This window comes from Corylus avellana, chromosome ca10 (genome assembly GCF_901000735.1).
Source record: "Corylus avellana chromosome ca10, CavTom2PMs-1.0".
NCBI lineage: Eukaryota > Viridiplantae > Streptophyta > Magnoliopsida > Fagales > Betulaceae > Corylus > Corylus avellana.
This window is the reverse complement of record NC_081550.1, coordinates 20,520,683-20,542,230: the sequence shown is the minus strand read 5'-3', so window position 1 is coordinate 20,542,230 and position 21,548 is coordinate 20,520,683. Positions and strand designations below refer to the sequence as shown.

General features: G+C 35.2%; 3 protein-coding genes across 3 annotated transcripts; all 3 read right to left on the bottom strand.

The window, feature by feature from the left end:
• Window positions 1-453: 453 nt before the first annotated feature.
• On the bottom strand, window positions 454-7,133 carry LOC132163142 (disease resistance protein RUN1-like). Its single transcript, XM_059573334.1, has 9 exons — window positions 6,919-7,133; window positions 6,418-6,524; window positions 6,219-6,335; window positions 5,763-6,111; window positions 4,794-5,298; window positions 3,114-4,209; window positions 2,620-2,895; window positions 1,307-2,527; window positions 454-1,221 (listed from the first exon to the last, which is right to left on the bottom strand). The coding sequence occupies exons 1-9, from the start codon at window positions 7,034-7,036 to the stop codon at window positions 514-516; spliced, it is 4,497 nt and encodes a 1,498-aa protein (XP_059429317.1). The 5' UTR covers window positions 7,037-7,133; the 3' UTR covers window positions 454-513.
• Window positions 7,134-11,322: 4,189 nt separating this feature from the next.
• Window positions 11,323-15,907, bottom strand: LOC132163314 (disease resistance protein RUN1-like). The gene is made up of 5 exons (XM_059573557.1): window positions 15,688-15,907; window positions 14,063-15,158; window positions 13,563-13,838; window positions 12,210-13,460; window positions 11,323-12,117 (listed from the first exon to the last, which is right to left on the bottom strand). The coding sequence occupies exons 1-5, from the start codon at window positions 15,825-15,827 to the stop codon at window positions 11,497-11,499; spliced, it is 3,384 nt and encodes a 1,127-aa protein (XP_059429540.1). The 5' UTR covers window positions 15,828-15,907; the 3' UTR covers window positions 11,323-11,496.
• A 622-nt stretch (window positions 15,908-16,529) lies between these two features.
• LOC132163141 (WRKY transcription factor 72B-like) lies at window positions 16,530-18,134 on the bottom strand. Its single transcript, XM_059573333.1, has 5 exons — window positions 17,981-18,134; window positions 17,320-17,426; window positions 17,120-17,236; window positions 16,682-17,012; window positions 16,530-16,561 (listed from the first exon to the last, which is right to left on the bottom strand). Exons 1-5 carry the CDS (start codon window positions 18,132-18,134, stop codon window positions 16,530-16,532), a joined length of 741 nt encoding a protein of 246 aa, XP_059429316.1.
• Between the last annotated feature and the right edge of the window lie 3,414 nt (window positions 18,135-21,548).

Here is a 21,548-nt window from a genome sequence, read left to right as displayed (position 1 = left end):
CCCATGAAGGGTTGATAGTTGTTTTCCTTGTTTTAATAGTTTTGAGTTGATTTAAATGGTTGCATGTAAGGAAAATGATTTTTTTTTTTTTTTTTTTTAAATCCAAAACACTTTCCACACAGCTCGGAGTTCAGAATGAACAAATTCATCATGTGTTCATGAATTGGATGATATAATTGTATAATACCATTTGGACAGGGGACACACAGAAGGAAAAAGATAGTCACGTACGTGTTTCAATAGTAGTGTCACATAAATGCCTAGAAAAAAAAGTCACATAAATGGTAGAAAAATTTGATCAATATTTCCTTAAAATATTTTTTGCAAGTCCATGATGGTTTGTCCTCACAATAACAATCCAAATAATGCCGGAGTTGTGTGCGCAGCAACAAATATAGGGAAGAAAATGACCTCAATATTCAAGCTTTCAAAATAGGAAAAAAGGGTTCGAGAAATACAACATATATATATAACATAAAATGGTTCGACAAATTTAAAAAAGCATAAAAGGATCTATATTTGGGGGGAATTGTGCTGTCGAACATTTGCCTTTGCCTCATCAAATAGTTCACTCAATGGTATTGTTGTAACCTCATTGTGTCCTACATAAATTGGGAATTCCTTGTCGACGAAGAACCGACGTATTTCGTATCCACTTGTATCCATTACATTTGGGTCATCAACAAGATGAATTCCACACTTCTTCACTTGTATTTCACCCTCAAGCTCTTCACTCTGGTCCATCGATATGGATAGATGTTGGACGGACAGCTCTATTTCGTCTCCACTTTTCATCTCAAATCCAGACACCTGACGATCTACCGCCGCCTGTACAAATATATGATCTTCACAGCTACCAACAGAGCGATGGGCTATGGACCCTATCAAGTATTCCATTTGGTGAGTTCTAGTTTTATTACGTAAGTTCCAGTTGAAGATACCCACTCGAGATAGCTCACTGGGTGCTTCCTTTTTTGGTGCAAAAACAACGCAAAAAAGCATCTTGCCAATTTTACCATTCCAAAAGGATGGTACACGAAAGGATATTAAAGAAATTGTCCGACAGTTACACCAACCCATTCCCATTGTATGTCCTAACCAAAATGGAAGGTTACTTCCGGAGAGGCAAACGGAAAAATCTTCGTCTGCCTGATGGCTAAACCAATTTGGGATCTCACTTCCGGGGAGGCAAATGCTACCTCTATATGCCTTGCACATCATCTATTTCAAAAAAGTGTTTACGTCATAAACGAGAGAGAGAGGGAGAGAGGGAGAGAGGGAGAGAGAGAGAGAGAGAGAGAAATACCTGGAGAACACTCTCCCTAAAAGCAGGTGATAGATTGTTGCACATTCCCATGTGAAGACATGCTCCAGGTTGCAAACTCTCCAAACTCTGAATCTCAACCAGTTTGTTGCAATTATTAAGGAAAAAACATCTTATCGTCAAAGTTATGATTCTTTCCAATGATGTGCAGTCATTTGCTCTCAAAGTTCCAAAAACCTGAACACTTAAGGGGACTATGATTGATTGAAGAGTATTACATTCATTCAAATTCAATTCAAATAATCCAGGAAGGTAGTGGATGCAATCGGGTAGGTTACAAAAATTGTTTTTCGATAAATCCAATATTTTGAGTGAAGATAAAAGTCCAAATTCAATGGGAAACTCATCTTCAGACAAATTACGTCCACTGAGATCTAGTTGTCTCACGTTTGTCAAAGAACATAATTCAAAAATGGAAGGTAACAAACTTATGTGGTTGGAGCTTTTGGGTGATATCCATGATGAGGATATACTTGCAGGATTCCTCATAAGACTTAATGATGATGATGGTCGTTGCTCAATAGTAGTTTTGCCTGCAAGCAAAGTTTTTAAAGCCTTCATATTCCCCAATTTTTCTGGTAACTTGTCAAGTTCTAAGCAGTCAGACAACACAAGAGTTTCAAGAAGCTCTAAATTAGAAATGCTACTTGGAAGATTTCTAAGCTTCTTGCATCCCCGTAAATTTAGTTCCTTTAGTATTTTTAGAAGTCCAATAGACTTATGAACCTCAACCAAGCTTGTACAACCTTCAAGTACCAATTTCTTTAGGCGAGAGGTTTGTACAAACTCCGGTGATTTGATGAGACATTCACTTCCACGTAATGATAATGTTTCGAGATTCTTCAAATTGCTGAAGGAGGATGGTAGTTGCTTAATAGCAGTGTTCTCCATATGCAACACCGTTAAAGCCATCATACACCCCAAGTTCTCCGGGAACTTTTTAAGATTAAAGCACTCAGACAAGACAAAAGTTTCAAGAGATTCTAACTTGCAAATGCTGCTTGGAAGATTCCTAAGGTTCTTGCATTTTCGTAAATTCAACAAAACAAGTCTTTTGAGATATCCAATAGACTCATGAACCTGAACCAAGCTTGTGCAACCTTCAAGTAGTAGGATCTCTAGTTGAGGGACTTCTGAGAGGTCTGGTGATTTGGTGAGATATTTGGAATTGCTGAGATTAAGGACCTTCAACTTGTTGAATATCTGCGAAACAAAATAAAGAAAAAATAATTTCTTAGTAGTTAAATATTTAACATTAATATTTGGAAAAAAAAACATTGTAAGATTCGTCATACTTTCTTCTTCTTCCAAACTTGTTTGACATTACTATGTTGCATGTCAAGAATGACAAGATTCTCTAGATGAAAGTTTTGTGGTAGAAATTCCAAAGGGCAATTATGCCAACAAAGCCATTTTAGCTCCTTAGAGAGATGCTCATAAGATCCTTTTAGATGTATAGAGTTGATTTGGAGCAATCTCAAATTCTTCATATTTGTAAATGCTTCAGTTTTCAAATGTTCATCATCAAGTACAAGGAGATTGAAAATGAGACCTTCGACTCTTTTCGATCCCTGACAAAATAGATGGTTGAATTAGTAACACACATCCTCATTTTGTTTTAAGCTATAATAACTTTGAACTCGAGTAATTATTCTCACCATACTTTGAAAAAGAATACAATAGTGATTTGTACATGATTAGAATTGTATAAAATGTGATTGCATACCATTTTAAAGTTGTAAACTGCATGATTGTATAGTGTGTGTATATATATATATATACAACTTACCGTATGGTTGTGCAATACATTTAAGACATCCTCGTGTAAACACAACCTGCTGCGTTCTTCTGGATATTTGGGTGATTCTTGACGAACAATTTCCATTCCCATATCTCGAATTAGATTATGCATCATCAACTTATTTTGGAAATCAACTGTCACAAGTGACCTCTGAATGAGAATAGGGATACCAATCCCTGGAGAGAAATTACAACCATCAAGTACTTTGATAGCATATTCTTTGTCCATACCGACAAAGAAACATGCAATATCAAGGAATATGTCATTTATAGGACTCTTAAGTGAATCAAAACTTATTCTAAGTATTTTTTGAATCTTGTCATCAGGAGTGCTTCGTAATCTTTCCAATTCACTTTTCCATTCGGCAACGCTTCTATCTTTAAGAAAAGAACCCAAAACCACAAGAGCTAATGGAATTCCTCCAGCATAATCCAATGCTTGAATTGACAACTCTAAGTAATCTTGCTTTGGATCAGCCATCTTGAACGCATGCCAACTGAATAGTCGAAGAGCCTCCATTTGATTCAATTTTCTAACCTTATATTTTTCATCTACTCTCAATGGACTTAACACATGTTCATCTCTACTAGTTACAATGATTCTACTTCCCGGACCAAGCCATTCCTTTTCGACTAACCAATGTAGTTTTTCAAAGTCATCCACATCATCAACAATGACAAGAACTTTTTTTCCACGAATTCTTTCCTCAATTATAATAATTCCTCTATCAACATTATCAATCTTAAAATTCCTTCTCAAGATATCATTAAGAAGTTGCTCTTGTAAATGAAGTAAGCCATCAGGCTTTTCTGTGCTTTCTTTAAAGTTTGAAAGAAAACTACTTCCTTCAAAAACAACACATATTTCATTATAGACAGCTTTTGCTAGGGTTGTTTTACCTATACCACCCATTCCGTAAATGCCCACAATGCGAACATCACTTGTTCCAAGATTTAATAAATCTTTTATATCTTGAACACGAGACTTCATTCCTATTGGGTATTTGGCAACATTCAAGCGATTGGGGTTCACTTTACACAAAATTTCTTCAATAATATACTCTTTGATGAAACTTGATTCATACCTGCGAACAATAAAATAAGCACAAAGATAAAATAAATACATAAAATTATGACTCATCAACACCATAAAGCTGTTATCATCTCAATCATTTAGGATATAATACGTCATGACAAACAATTACCTTTTATGATAATTATCATTTAAATATATTTCTATGTAATTTAAGATATAATACGTCACGACAAACAATTACGTTTTATCAAATTTAGTGATAATTATCATTTAAATATATTTCTATATAATTTCTTCTCCTGATAACATGCCATGAAACTTTTTTTTTTCTTTTAGCAGAAAAAGCCATTAACTGTTTTCAGCAAAGAAATGTTACGATATCATCCCTCTCAACTAGTCAAGTGTACGATAAAAAAGCAATCCTATACTTGATAATTCTACAGAAAAAAAGGTTGTCTCTAGAGAGCATGATCTAACAGAAAACCATAAACTTATTCAACTCAAACACTAATTTTCGTCTATCCATTTAGCTTAATGTTACTTTTTATCAACTCTTGTCTAAAATTTAAAAGAAAATAAAAGGACCAAGAAAAAAAAATGTTTGAAACAATACAAGAGTCCATAGCATAATACCCATTTGCAATGCATTTGAGATCCCAGCCGGAACAATTCGCTGCATCAGTAAGAGCTTCCCTCCACCTCTGCACCCTCTCCATATCAGTTTGAGACCGCTCTTCATGCCAAGCAAAAGCTTTCGCAAAAGTTCCGGTCTGGTTTCGAACATCTGAAGGGTCCACGTGATAAAATATGGGAAAAAGAGTCTGGCTTTTGGTATTCTTACAGTGCACAATCTCCACAAGCTCATCGAGGCACCACCTAGAAGAAGCATAGCCTTTGGAGAAAATCACAATGGAAATTTTTGATACATGAATCACATTGAGTAGTTCGGTAGAGATAGTCTTTCCTCTTGGAAGCTCTTCGTCATCCCGAAAGGTGCGAATTCCGAGTTGCACCAAAGCAGAGTAGAGGTGATCAGTAAAGCTCTTGCGAGTGTCTTCACCTCTGAAACTCAAAAAAACATCGTAATTGCAATGAGGTCTAGAGAAGGAGGTAGTTGTTGTAGTTGAGTTTGATTGGACTGCAAAAGGAGACAAATCCGGTGAGAACCAGGAGGAGTACAGAGCATGCATGTATAATGGGTGCTATCAAGATTTTTTTTTTTTTTTTTTTTTTTTTCTTTTTTTCTAAATTTAAAAAATGAGAAAGCTTTGTTAAAATCTAATTCAAAATGCAAATTGTTTTTATGGATCATTCACTCTGTTTCTTTTTCAAATTAGATTTTTATTTTTTAAAAAATAACTTTCACTTCCATTGTGGCCGAGAACCAAGCCATAGTGGAAATGAAAGATTTCTATCAGCCTTTCAAATGGGTCTCTCTGTTTCTCTCTCCTTGAGAATTTGAGGATGTATATTTGGCTTTCACTAGAGTTCTCTACTAAATTTTGTGGAGCATCTACATCACACCAGTATGCCAAATAAATTAATCAAATCAAATTGCTATAACACGCAAATACATTTGCATATCTATTTGATGTACAGTACCGTCCTTCTTAGAGTCTTTGCCGACAAGAATCTTGGGAGGCTGGTTTTGGTCTTGGTCTCTCACGGGTGATTTGGGCATTGGGAACTGAGGGGGATCGTAAGAGTCGATTGTAAGGTAAAGAACAATTCCTTCGCAAGGGTCGTTAGGGTCAATCATATAGTAAGGAAGGGATGCTTGGGTGAAACTAGAGGTTCCTTTTGAAATAGGATTTTTTGAATCCAATAACCTAAAGAAATCTTCTGAGGCCGCAGAAGCCATGGCAGTAATTGAACCGACAGGAAGTGGATGGTTATGTGTGCCGTAATAGGTTGTTATGAGTATAGACATGTCCTCTGAGCATCTCCACACCTAATTGCAAAACCATAAAGAACATGTATGAAAATTTAATACAAGGAAGGAATGAATGAAAACCTTGTATAACAATATTCATATTCAGTTTTGGCATATTATTGTACCACTTTCCAAACTGGGCAATCTGGATCCACTATGCAACCATAGCTGTGTACTGGAAAAGGATATTCTTTAGTAGGAGATGTCACCCCGCATATTCCCCATTGGCATCCATCGTTCATCTATAGCAAAACTTTTGATTAAATTAGAATCATGTGATTGTTTGAGCTCACAAAAAAGTTTATATAAGATAATTAAACTCACTGAGGCTATTTCACATATGGCTATGACCATAACCAAAGCTTCCTTGTTGGCTTGGAAGGCAACATCGTCATCGTCTTCTACTCCTGCTGTGGCCTCAGCTGCTTCCTCTGTATCATGCACATGTACTCCTCTTCAGTCCTTTTCAACTTAACAATATATAAATAATAATAAAAAAAAAACAGCTTTAATTTCCATTATATATGGCCGAGAACCAAGGCATAGTGGAAATGGAAGCGGAAATGAAAGATTTCCATCAGTCACTCAAATGGGTCTCTCTGTTTCTCTCTCTGTCTCCCTGAGAATGAGAATTTGAGGATGAAGAAGACTCCGCGAGCAAATATATATATTTTTTTAAAAAAATTAAACGCAAGAAAAAAATATTTGAGCACTCAGTCTTATCGATTACCTTTCCCGGGCTAATCGGGCCATAACACACAAATAAATACGAATGCATACACCTAACCATTTCTATTTGATCTGTGAGTTCAATGAAAACATTACCGTCTTCCTTTTGGTCTTCGACGCCGACAACCTGAGAGGCGTCGTTTTGGTCTTCGGATTCTGGCAGTGGGAAGCACAAAGGCAAGCATCGTCGTATCACACTGATGATTTGGTCCATGGGTGGCAGAGCGGTTGATAGGGAGGGATGGCGGGGTAGTTTGCAGAAGAAATCGTGGTTTGGTGGGTAATATTAGGGGAGAAGTGAGAAATGTGGGAATTAAGTGTGCGAGAGAGAGAGAGAGAGAGAGAGGATCAGCTGAATGAAGATGAAGAAGAAGAAAACTCCATCATTCTTTTTGACTAAACGGTCTCCTCAAAATTTCTCGGAGCTTTCTCTTTTGTTTTACCTTTTTCTTTTTTCTTTCTTTACTTATCTTTTAGATAAAACAAAAGATGTTCTAGATCTTTGTTGACTGGGTGAGTCAACAGCTGGGCTGGTGGTGATGTGTGATTGCGTGGAAGCTGCTTTGCCATTACATAATGCGTTTTGTTTATATGAGAAAAAGAGAGAATTTTGGTTGAGAAGGGAATGGGAAGGCTCTCTTGAGTGGGGTCTCCCGTAGTCTAAAGCCAGAAAGAAAGCAGAGTCAAAATTCCTTGTCTTGGGAAAACATGTTGGAAGTTGTAACTGTGAAGAAATGGACAACTCTAAAGTAGTGCTGCTACACACAAATTTTGGTTGCAGGTTTTTCTCAAATGGACAATCAAATTACTAAAGCTGTTTAGATTTAAGGGCCAAGAAAAAAATCTGCCATACCATTTGGATAAGGTGACACATTGAAAGAAAACATAGTCATGGGTTTCAATAATAGTCATATCACATAAATGCCTAGAAAAAAAAAAAGAGTGTCACATAAATATAGAAAAATTTGTTGTCATTTGTATCCATCTGAAGGTGCCATCAATTTGGATGTAATTGGAAGAATACGCCAAATGATTTCATAAATGAATAATATTTTGATTCTCTTAATAAAAAGGCAACAAGAACATTGTTATCATAATGATGCAAGTCCCTTAATTGTGTTATAATTTGATTCAATTAGAATCAAATTTTTTGAGAATGATAAATCTGTGATTCTAATTGTAGGCAAAATAGGAATGAGAACTAGCGACTTTCCTCTCCTATAGTATTTATTTTTTATGGGATTAATGCAAGGCTTTTGTAGTATTAGGAATTCTCGAATGCATTTATTTTCTCGTGTTCATTGACTGGTTGCAGGTTTCTCATCACACCAGCTCTGTTTTAGATCTTACAACAGTGGGTTTATGCTGTCTGCTGTCGGCCTCTTTCTCCCTCTTTTCGACTAAAGCCTCCTCTGCGAAATTTCTCTGAGTTTTCTCCTTGACTGGGTGTGGGTGAGTCAACAGCTGGGTCAGCGGTGATCGAACTGGTGATGAGTGATTTGTAATGCCTTTTTTTAATATAAGAAAATACATATATCCTCTTAGAATTTACATTTATTTGCATTTATTTGAAATTTATCAATTTTTCATTCGAGTTTCTAAGCTGAAATATTACGTCCATTTTCTTGAAGATTTTCCCCTCATTTGAATCATAGCTCTAGCCTCTATGCTTTTGTAGGGAAACATCTGAAATTTCATAAAATTATAAAGCCTAATGTTATTTAATGCGGTGTTGTATGTGCACGCCACGTCTAGTAGCAAATCATCTTAAATTTACCATGCTCAAAAAAATTTAATTGTCTAATTCGAGCTTAAATTGAGCTGAGTTTGTTTTAGTACCCGATTTGACTTAAATGGCATTCTCAACAACCGTTTAAAGTATTTTAAGTGAGGTGTAACCACGACGTTTTACTATGCTACTTGATAAGGTTGAAAGTTTAATTTTATGTTGATTAAAATTTATTCATTTGCTTTCTTCAATGTACTTCAAATATGATGTGCATATCTGAGGGATCACCGTAACAATAATACAGAGTGTCAATGATTTTGCAGTATTCACACATACATACTGCTCTGTTCACGTACAAGCCGGATTTAAAATGTCCAAAATCAATGTGATTGAAGGTGCAAAAATGTGTCCAGAGTGGGAGTCCGTTGGATTAGCCACTTGGATTGCTCTTGCTCAAATCTTGATAGAACATGTCATTGAATTATGTTTCCATCTATTAGTATTCTTGTTGACTAATCGGTTGATCAAAACTGACGTTCCAAAGCACCTAGACCCATCTACAAGATTGGCCGTCCGAACACGGAAACCAGAGAGCAAAAATTCTTCCCCTACTCAAGGCCATCCGGACACTCTTTCCAGAGAGTTACGTACTATGTGATATCCCAAAATTTACCCTTTGAGTAAAGGTGACTTTAATATAAGGATAATGAATATTTTCAATTTTGTTAAGATTTATATGGAGTTGGGAAGATGGACTTAAATTGAAAAATGATGAGAATGACTAGTTAAAAATATAGTGAATCAAATGGAGAAAAGCCACACCGTTTTGGACGCCAATAATTCAATAGGTGACAATAAATGAAATTGTTTTAAGGTGTTACAAGATAAAAAGAAATAAATATTTTAAAATTAATTGGGTTCATGATGTTTGGACGACGCTTGTGGTGAGAGTTATGATTTTTAGAAGGCGCAAGTGTCCAATCAAAATTTCAGTTTAACAAAACCATAGCAAATTTGGGGGCATTTTCGGGCATAAAAGTTTATTGGGTTGCTTTGATTTTTTAATATGTCATGGACCTTTAAATGAAAATAATTTCAAGATAAATTTCGTATCATTCAGAGTTAAATTGAAATAGTGATATTTTTCCATCAAACAGTTAAATGACTAAAATTTATAAAATTATTTGGATAGATTAATAATCTCATTGGGTCATGATTTTTGAAGCCCAAAAGTTTAGATTCATCTAGGATTTTACCTTGAATTTTTATGGCCGCATTATAAGGTAAAATGTTACTCTTTTTTTTTTTTTTCTTTCTAATTGAATAGGGAAAAAAAGGCGACAGGGACAAATGCAACTCATCTTATAACATGACAGCACTTGTCTTGTGCTGTCCAGCAACCCATTTACACTAGTCTTGATTGAGTTAAAGGCCACTTGGCTCATCCTGAGTAAGAAACGGAACATACTTGGGGACTATGTGGTTCATTGCTTGAGTATTTCGATTTGGTGTAAATGATGAGATCTTGTTGATTGTTCCTTGAGTTGGGTCATGTCTTCCACGATGTGAATAATGTTGATTATGGGTTGCATGTAAAAATATACATATATATGGATGATGCTAATTATTTGAGCTTTGACAGATTTAGTATGATTGAGTTAGTGCTTGAATATTGATTTTTGCAACTTCAATTGGTTATGCATGAAACCGATTCTGAGGATGGAATGAGATGGGTGTTGATTTTGTTGGGAATGCATAACTTTTGTAATTTTGATGATCGAAATGGATCGTGATTTCGGATTGGTTAATTTCTTGGATTTTTGTAACATGCAAAGAAAGTGTCATGAAGTGAACAATACATTAATTGATTGATTGAAGTATATGTTCTGTATGAGTTTACCAATCTTGATGATCCAGCTATGAAGGTGTTGATAGTTGTTTTCCTTGTTGGAATAGTTTTGAGTTTATTTAAATAGTTGCATGTAAAGAAAAGAAATTATTTTTTTTAAAAAAAAAAATTCCAAAACAACTTTCCACACAACTCGGAGTTCCAGAATGAACAAGTTCATCATGTGTCCATCAATTGAATGATAGATTATCGTTCTGATAAGGTGACACACGGGAAGGAAAAGATAGTCATGTGTTTCAATGACAATAATAGTCACATAAATGCCTAGAAAAAAAAGGTGTCACATAAATGGTAGAAAAATATAAAGAATATTTCCTTAAAATATTTTTTGCAAGTCCATAATGGTTTTTCATCCCAATAACAATCCTAAGAGTACGTTTGAGATTGCGATTTCGTAAGAATAATCTGAGTTTTTAAAAGATACCGCAAAATGTAAGACGTTTGACATTGTAATTTAAAAAGCACTTAATTTAAAATAGGAAAAAAAATTGCGATTTATATAAGCAGGTTAGGGGGTGCTTATTTGAAAAAACACGAATTTAAACCAAAATTACGATTTCTCATAACAAATATTAAATAAATTATTTTTTAACATGCTTTACCAAACGTTTTTGCGATATTAAAAAGTAGTGACTTCAAAAATGTAATTTTTAAAATCGCACTTATTGAAATCACAATTTCAAACGGACCCTAATAATGCAAAAGGGATCGTTGTGTGTAGCAACAAATCTAGGGAAGAAAATAACCTCAATATTCAAGCTTTCATAAATAAATAAATTAAAAAAAAAAAAAGGTTCGAGAAAATACAACATTTATTTGATTTTCTAAATATTCAAAATTTTGTAAATCAGTTATCCCACAATGCAAGCAAAAGAAGATAAGAGTTTGGTAGGCCATGCGAGTAACGTACGTGAACATTATTTATTAATAAGTACACCTTCGACTAGCTTAGAAAAAACAAACACTCCTTCAATTAAAATAAAAAAATAAAAGAAAAAAAGCATAAAAAGATCTTCATTTGGGGGGAATTGTGCTGTCAATTTGCTGATGGATGAGACCCCGTCATCATCTGTAGCCACCAAGCATCAAATTCACTTTCATCTACAATATTTTCCTGATCAAGAATTAATTCACCGAATGGTATTTCCATGAGTCCTGCGTGCATCGGGATATTGAAGGAGGAGATCCCACAAATTATTTTGTCTCCACGTGTATCCCTTACACTTGGCTTCTTACCGAGTAGATGAATTCCACACTTCTTCACTTGTATTTCACCCTTAAGCTCTTCATCCGGGACGTCGACGGACACCTCTATTTCGTCTCCAGTTTTCTTCCCCAATTCCATCACCTGTACAAATATTTGATCTTCACAGCTACCAAAACAGCGATCAGCTGTGGACGCCATGACGATGTCGGTTTCGTGAGTTCTAGTTTTATTACGTACTTTCCAGTGGAAATTACTCACTCGAGATAGGTCCCTGCGTGCTTCCTTGTTTGCTGCAAAAACAACGCAAAGAAGCAACTTGCCGAATTTACCACCCCAAGAGGAAGGTACATGAAAGGATATTGAAGAACCGGTTGTTTGATGGCTAAACCAATTTGGAATCTCACTTCCGGGGAGGCAAAGGGAACAACCGGAGTCTGCCTTGCAGATCATCTATTTCAAAAAAGTGTATGTCATAGAGAGAAAGAGAGAGAGAGAGATCATCTATTTCAAAAAAGTGTATGTCATAAAGAGAGGAAACAAACCTTGAGAACACTCTCCCTGAAAGCGGGTGAAAGATTGTTGCACCTTCCCATGTGAAGACATGCTCCAGATCGTAAACTCTTCGTACTTTGAATCTCAACCAGTTTGTGGCAATTATTAAGGGACAAAGATCCTAAACTCTTGTTTGTCCAAATTAAGATTCTTTCCAATGATCTGCAGTCATTTGCTCTCAAAATTCCGAAATCCTGTACAATTAAGGGGACTGAGATTGATTGAAGAGTACTACACTCATTCAAATTCAATTCCAATAATTCAGGAAGGTAGCTGATGCACTTAGGTAGGTTACGGAAATTGTTTCTAGATAAATCCAATGTATTGAGTGAAGATAAATGACCAAATTCAATAGGAAACTCATCTTCAGACAAATTACGCCCACTAAGGTCTAGTTTTCTCAAGTTTGTCAAATAACATAATTCAAGAATGGAAGAAAATGAACTTATGTGCTTGGAGCCTTCGGGTGATGTCCGTGATGAGGATGGTACTCCACATCCAAGTAACGGCATAATTGTGGGATTCCTCATAAGACCCAAGGAAGATGGTCGTTGCTCAATAGCAGTTCTGTCTGCCAGCAAAATTTCTAAAGCCTTCATATTTCCCAATTGTTCCGGTAACTTGTCAAGTTCTAAGCAATTAGACAACACAAGAATTTCAAGAAGTTCTAAGTTAGAAATGCTACTTGGAAGATTTCTAAGCTTCTTGCATCCACCTAAATTTAGGTAAATCAATCTTTTTAGAAGTCCAATAGACTCAGGAACCTCAGCCAAGCTTATACAACCTTCAAGTATTAGCTTCTTTAGATGTGAGGTTTGAAAGAACTTTGGTAATTCGATGAGGCATTTACTTCCACGTAATGATAAAGTTTCAAGATTCTTCAGAAGGCTAAAGGAGGATGGTAGTTGCTTAATAGCAGTGTTCTCCATATGTAGCTCAGTTAAAGCCATCATATTCCCCAAGTAATCCGGCAACTTTTCAAGAACAAAGCACTTGGACAAGACAAGAGTTTTAAGAGATTCTAAGTTAGAAATGCTGCTTGGAAGATTCCTAAGCTTCTTGCATTCTCGTAAATTCAGCAAAACAAGTCTTTTGAGATATCCAATGGACTCATGAACCTGAACCAAGCTTGTGCAACCCTCAAGTATTAGTATCTCCAGTTGTGGGACTTGTGAGAAGTCTGGTGATTTGGTGAGATATTCGGAATTGCTGAGATTAAGGACTTTCAACTTGTTAAATATCTGTGAAACAAAATAAAGAAAAAATAATTTCTTGTTAGTTAAATATTTAACATTAATAGAAGGAAAAAAAAAAAAAAAAAAGCACTGTAAAATTTATTATACTTTCTTCTTCTTCCAAACTTGTTTGACATTACTATGCTGCATGTCAAGAATAACAAGGTTCTCTAGATGAAAATTCGGTGGTAGAAATTCCAGAGGGCAGTTATGCCAACAAAGCCATTTTAGCTCTTTAGAGAGGCATTCATAGGATCCTGTGAGATGTACGGAATTGATTTCAAGCAATCTCAAATTCTTCATATTTGTAAATGCTTCAGTTTTCAAATGTATATCTTCAAGTACAAGGAGATTCAAAATGAGACCCTCGATTGTTTCTGATCCCTGACAAAATAGATGGTTGGTTAGCAATGCACATCCTCATCTTGTGTAAAGCTAGAATAACTTTGAACTAGAGTATATATTCTCACCATAATTTAAAAGAGAATACTATAGTGATTTGAACATGATTAGAAAATGTTAAAATGTGATTGCATACCATTTTAATGTTGTAAATTGCATAGTGGAAAAAAAACACTATAAGATATATAGATATATATACCACTTACCGTATGGTTTTGCAATACATTTAAGACATCCTCATGTAACCACAATCTGCTTCGCTTTTTTGGATGTTTCGGTGATTCTTTATGAACAATTTCCCTTCCCATATCTCGAATCAGATTATGCATCATCAACTTATTTTGGAAATCAACTGTAACAAGTGACCTCTGAATGAGAATAGGGATACCAATCCCTGGAAAGAAATTACAACCATCAAGTATTTTGAAAACATATTCTTGGTCCATACCGACAAAGAAACATGCAATATCAAGGAATATGTCATTTGTAGGACTCTTCAATGAATCAAAACTTATTCTAAGTATTTTTTGAATCTTGTCATCAGGAGTTATTCGTAGTCTTTCCAATTCACTTTTCCATTCAACAACACTTCTATCTTTAAGAAAAGAACCCCAAACCACAAGAGCTAATGGAATACCTTCAGCATAAGCCACTGCTTCAATCGAAAGCTCTAAGTAATCTTCTTTAGGATTGGTCATTTTGAAAGCATGCCAACTAAACAGTCGAAGAGACTCCCAAAGATTCAATTCTCTGAGCTTATATTTTTTATCTGCTCTTGATGGACATAACACATGTTCATCTCTAGTGGTTACAATGATTCTACTTCCCGGACCAAGCCAATCCTTTTCGATTAACCAATGTAGTTTTTCAAAGTCATCCACATCATCAACAATAACAAGAACTTTTTTTCCACGAATCCTTTCCTCAATTATACTAATTCCTCTTTCAACATTATCCATCTTCAAATTTGTTTTCAAGATATCACTAAGAAGTTGCTCTTGTAAATGAAGTAAGCCATCAGACTTTTCTGAGCTTTCTTTAAAGTTTGAAAGAAAACTGCTTCCTTCGAATGCAATACATATTTCATTATAAACAGCTTTTGCTAGGGTAGTTTTTCCGATACCACCCATTCCGTAAATGCCCGCAATGCAAACATCACTTGTTCCAAGATTTAATAAATCTTTTATATCCTGAACACGAGACTCCATTCCTATTGGGTATTTGGCAACATTCAAGCGACTGGGGTTTACTTTATACAAAATTTCTTCAATAATATACTCTCTGATGAATCTTGATTCATACCTGAAAACAATAAAATAAGCACAAAGATAAAAAATTGTGACTCATCAAAACTAATAAAGATGTTATCATCTCAATTATTTAGGATATAATACGTCATGACAAACAATTACGTTTTATAAAATTTAGTGATAATTATCATTGAAATATATTTCTATGTAATTTCTTCTCCCGATGACATGCCATGAAACAATTTTTTTTTTTTAGCAGAAAAAGCCATTAACTGTTTCCCACAAAAAAAGGTTACAATATCATTCCTCTCAAGTGCACAATAGTTTAATCCTAGACTTAATTATTCTACAAAAAAAGGTTTGTCTCTAGATAGTATGATCTTGATATCCAATAGAGTCGGCACTAAACATAAAATCATAAACCTTTTCAACTCAAACACTAATTTTGTTCAATCCATTTAGCTTAATGTTACTTAAAAAAAAAAAAAAAATCAGTTTTTTTCTAAAATTTACAAGAAAATAAAAGGACCAAGAAAAAAAAAAGTATGAAAAAGTACAAGCTAGAGTCCATAGCGTAATACCCATTAGCAATGCATTTGAGATCCCAGCCGGAACAATTAGCAGCATCAGTAAGAGCTTCCTTCCACCTTTGCACCCTCTCCATGTCAGTTTGAAACTGCTCTTCATGCTTCCGCAAAAGTTCCAGTCTGGTTTCGAACATCTGAAGGGTCCACGTGATAAAATATGGGTAAAAGAGTGTGGCCTTCGGTATTTTTACAGTGCACGATCTCCACAAGCTCATCGAGGCACCACCTAGAGGAAGCATAACCTTGGGAGAAAATCACAATAGAAATTTTTGATCCATGAATAGCACTAAGTAGTTCCGTAGAGATGGTCTTTCCTCTTGGAAGCTCCTCGTTATCTCGAAATGTGCGAATTTTGAGTTGTACCAACGCAGAGTAGAGGTGATCGGTGAAGTTTTTGCGGGTGTCTTCACCTCTAAAACTCAAAAAGACATCGTAATTGCAATGAGGCGAGGTACTTGTTGTGGTTGAGTTTGATTGGACTGCAAAAGGAGACAAATCCGGTGAGAAACAGGAGTGGTAGACCCTGTAAAATGGGTGCAATCAATATTTTCCTCTTTTTATTTTCTTTTCTTTCTATTTAAAAAATGAGAAAGAATCGTTAAACCTGATTCAAAATGCAAATTCTTTTTATGGATCATTCACTCTGTTTCTTTTTCAACTTAGATTTTTATGGTTTTTTTTTTTTAAAATAGCTTTCACTTCCACTATGGCGGAGAACCAAGCCTTAGTGGAAATGAAAGATTTCTATCAGTCTCTCAAATGGGTCTCTCTGTTTCTCTCTTCCTCTCTCCTTGAAAATTTGAGGATGAAGAAGACTCCAGTATATTTGGCTTTCACTAGAGTTTCTCTGCTAAATTTTGTGGAGCATCTAAATCACATCAGTTTGCCAAATAAATTACTCAAATCAAATGGCAACACGTGCTAATCAAGCTATAACACACAAATACATATGCATATCTATTAGATGTGAGTGCGGCGAATACGGTACCTTCTTTCTTTGAGCATTCGCCGAGAAGAATCTTGTGAGGCTGGTTTTGGTCTTGGTCTCGCACTGGTGATTTGGGCATTGGGAATTGACTTGTAAGGTCAACAACAATTCCTTGGGAAGGGTCGTTAGGGTCATTCATATCGTAAGGAAGAGATGCTTTGGTGAAACTGTAGGTTCCTTCTGAAAGGCGATTACTTGAATCCAATAACCTGAAGAAATCTGCTGAGGCTGCGGAAGCCATGGCAGTAATTGAACCGACAGGAAGTGGATGGTTATGTGTGCCGTAATAGGTTGTTACGTGTATAGACATGTCCTCTGAGCATCTCCCAACCTACTTGCAAAAGAATAAAGAACATGTATGAAAATTTAATACAAGAAATGAATGAAAACCCAAGAGAAGCAAAGTGAAGTGAAATAAAGACTATAACATATTCATACATATTTCCAAACTGGGCAATCTGGATCCACTATGCAAACATAGACGGGTATTGTAATATGATATTCTTTAGTAGGAGATGTCACCTCATATATTCCCCATTGGCATCCATCGGTCATCTACAGCAAAACTTTTGATTAAATTAGAATCATGTGATTGTTTGAGCTCATAAAAAAAGTTTATATATGAGAATTAAACTCACAGAGTCTACTTCACATCTGGCTATGACCGTAACACGTGCATCCCTATTGGCTTGGAAGGCAACATCGTCATCGTCTTCTTCTCCTGCTGTGGCCTCAGCTGCTTCTTCTGTATCATGCACATGTACTCCTCTTCAGTCTTTTTCAACTTAACAATATACATATTTTTTAAAAAAATGGCTTTAACTTCCATTATATATGGCCGAGAACCAAGACATAGTGGAAATGGAAGCGGAAATGAAAGCTTTCTAGCAGTCAGTCAAATGGGTCTCTCTGTTTCTCTCTCTCCCTGAGAGTGAGAATTTGGGGATGAAGAAGACTGCAATATATGATATATATCACTGGAGTTGTGTGCTAAATTTTGTGGGAGCATCTACATCTTTCACTGGAAAAGTCAACAGCTGCTAGCTTAGGGTGATGAGTAATTGCGCAATCACACCAATATGCCATATAAATTACTCAATCAAATTGCCATTATACCCGCTCACATAATTTTTTTTTAGAAACAAAATTAAACGCAAGAGAAAATATTTGAGCACCGAGTCTTATGGAGCACAAGTCAATTTAATTCTAAAAGTTACCTTTCCCGGGCTAATGGAGCCATCACACACAAATAAATACAAATGCATACACCTAACCGTTTCTATTTGATCTGTGAGTTACCGTCTTCGTTTTGGTCTTGGACGCCGACAACCTGGGAGGCCACGATTTGGTCTTCGATGCCGACAACCTGGGAGGCCTCGTTTTGGTGTTCGGATTCTGGCAGTGGAAAGCACAAAGGCAAGCATTGTCGTATCACACTGACGATTTGGCCCATGGGTAGTGGAGTGGTAGATAGAGAGAGAAAGGATGGCAGGGTAGTTTGCAGAAGAAATCGTGGTTTGGAATTGGAGGGTAATATTAAGGGAGAAGTGAGAAATGTGAGAATTTTGGGTTGTGAGAGAGAGAGAGAGAGCGAGAGAGAGAGAGAGAGAAAAGATCAGCTGAATGAAGATGAAGACGAAGAAAACTCCATTCTTTTTGACTAAACGTTCTCCTCAAAATTTCTCGGAGCTTTCTCTTTTGTTTTTTGTTTTTTCACTTTTCTTTTAGATAAAACGAAAGATGTTCTGGGTCTTTGTTGACTGGGTGAGTCAACAGCTGGGTTGGTGGTGATGAGTAATTGCGTGGAATCTGCTTTGCCATTGCATAATGCGTTTTCTTTATATGAGAAAAAGAGAGAATTTTGGTTGAGAAGGGAACGGGAAGGCTCTTGAGTGGGGTCTCCCTCTCCCGTAGTCTAACCCAGAAAGAAAGCAGAGTAAAAAATTCTTTGTCTTCAGAAAACATCTTGGAAGTTGTAACTGTGAAGGAATAGACAACTATAAAGTAGTGCTGCTATACACAGATTTTGGTTGCAGGTTTTTCATCACCTACATTGTTTTAGATCTTACAATAGTGGGTTTGGATGCCATGGATGGAGATTCCAATGCCCAGGGACATATTATAAGTGTTTTGATTTGAATATTTTTAGCTCCAGTCCTGTTGCACCCATGAAGATTACTAGTGTTTTGGCTTAAATGTTTAGACTGTTTAGTAGAAGTTTCTTCTATGTTTTTGACTTTGCAATTTGCATGTGTGTAAATGTTTAGCTCCAAATACAGTGAAGGCCAAATGTTACTCTACAGTCTACAATATCAGTTTTTAGAGTAACAAGAAATCACCCATGTGGAGAGTTGTATAAAAAAAATTAGTAGGAGAAAAGAGAGAAGCTATTGGCTTGTGTCTACTCTGCATATAACCAGAGAGTCATATTTATGATTATTTTGGACAATCCAATGGTCCAACACATAATGGTCCGCCATTGATTTTTTCTCGCTATTAACCTTTATCAATCTAAATGCTAATTTTTACTGTTATATTATTATAGTTGTATAAAAATCGTATGCGAGTCTACTAAATAGCTTTTCTCAAATTAGATATCTTCAGTAACACATTGAAGTCCAACTTGATGGACATCTTCAATAGCATATTAACCTCTCTTGTAACAACAAAAAACTTAGAAGATTTGTAACCACCAAATCTTTAATTTTCTTTTATAACTTCCAAATTCTTAAATAAAATATATTTCATAATTATTTGAAATAAATAATTTTATTCATTTATTGAATAAATCTAACAGCAGCTTCACTACTTGAATTATTGCGTATGTACTAGTGTTTTGATTTGAATATGACTAGCTCTTGTTGCACCCATGAAGATTACTAGCTCCTGCTTCACTGTAGTGTTTTGCTTTAATCAAAATGCGGGAAAATGTTACCAGGACTAGTATTTTTGAATAAAGTTTCTATGTTTTAGACTTTGTAATTTGCATATGTGTAAATGTTTAATAGAAGTTTCTATTTTTTTTTTTTTTTTTTAATTTTTCGGGTAACAAACCTTCCTTCGTTCAAACTATATAGAGATCACAGAAAAAGAAAAAAAAATACAAAAACAAGCTTACTAGAAACCCCAACCGGATAAATCTCAAAAACAGGAATGAGATCATTAAGGGACAGGAGAGATGCGAATGCAGTCCGAGAAAACTCTTACTGCGGCGTATACTGATGATGAATATAACCATCAGAAATACAAATACTCCTATCAAACATCTAAATAGGTTTCCTAAAAAGCCATGGAGATTTAGATGATAAGTAACTATGGAAAAAAGGTTTCCAAAATGAAACCAGAAAGAAAAGTAAAAAAGATCCATTCCACAGACAAAGAATTTGAAGACCAATCGGATCAGGATTAAAACTAAGCAACAAAGCCAACAATTACAGAAAGTTACACAAGATAACAAAAAAAAAAAAAACAGCGGCGACTGAGGGATGCTTCAGCAAACGCTGCACGGCGCGTGGAACCCACGCGCGGGCACTTTAGGACTTTAAAAAAGCTAATCTTCAAGCCTACACAAATCTGGCCGATGAAGACATTAAAATGGAGTTCAGACTTTCCAATTATTATGTTTTACTTATTATAGTAGGAGTTGAGAAATACGGCACACTTTCTCGAAGTTCCAAAAATGCCGAGAATTTAAAAAAGATCATTATCACTTTTCCTTCTTAGGCCAATAAAATTAACTTCCCGACACTTTTTTTTTTTTTTTTTTTTGACATGTCTACATAAGTGGATGGAGATTGAATTTAGTGACCTTCGCTTCATGAAGAGTGATTTCCAACCGATTGAACTATCCCTTGAGGACCCAACACCTCCTTTCTATAGTCAAAAAAATTGTCAAGAGCATTTTTTTTCTCCCAATTAGCAGCGTTTTTGAAATGCCAATAATAGCTTCCATTTTTTTTTTTTTTTTTGTAGTGGTCGAGAAAAGTACTAAAATTTAATATATAAAATAATATTAGAATGAATGGCTAATTAATGTGTGACAACAATTCAAAAAAAAAAAGTGTGACAACTTTTTATTTTATTTTATTTTTATTTATTTTTTTAATGTTATGACTACTAGTTGAAGGGAGAAATCAATCATTGTTTGAATTTAATGATTTTTTTTTTTAAAAAAAATTATAATCTTTCTTTTCAATTTTTTTTTTTTTTTTCTTTTTATAACCTCCCTGTTGACTTGGACTCCTACTATAATAGATACCAAAGAGCAATAAAAATATTACTACATGACTTATGCACCGTAGTGCTACAAATAACTAAAAGACTCGGGCTGACTTCAAATATTACTCCTAATTTGAAGGAAAAACGAATACAAATGCGTTAAAATTTGAAAAAGCAAGCCGTAGGAAAAAAAAGAAAAAACAAAAAAAGAAAAAGTAAACGTGTTCCCATATTTAAGTCGACCAATTACATTTGGATACAAAAAGGTTTGCCTTGATTACAACGAAATTTAAAGAAATAACTACCAGAAATGAGTTCAAATCGAAAAAGCAAACCTTAAAAGAGAAGTAAATAAATGTGTACAGTGTACCCCATATTTAAGTTCACCGATCTATAAATTAATATAAGGGTTAAATACTAAATTAGTCCCTAGGGTTTCACAACTTTATTTTTTCTCCCCTGGGGTTTCATTTTTATCACAGGAGGTCTCTGTGGTTTTGATAAGTGACCAAATTAGTCCATCCGTTAGTTGACCGTTAGTTGACCGTTAAACTGACACGTGGACCAATCAGACGTCGACACGTGGCACATATATTAATTTTTTTAAAAAAATTTTTTAATTAAAAAAAATGTTTTTTTTTTAAAAAAA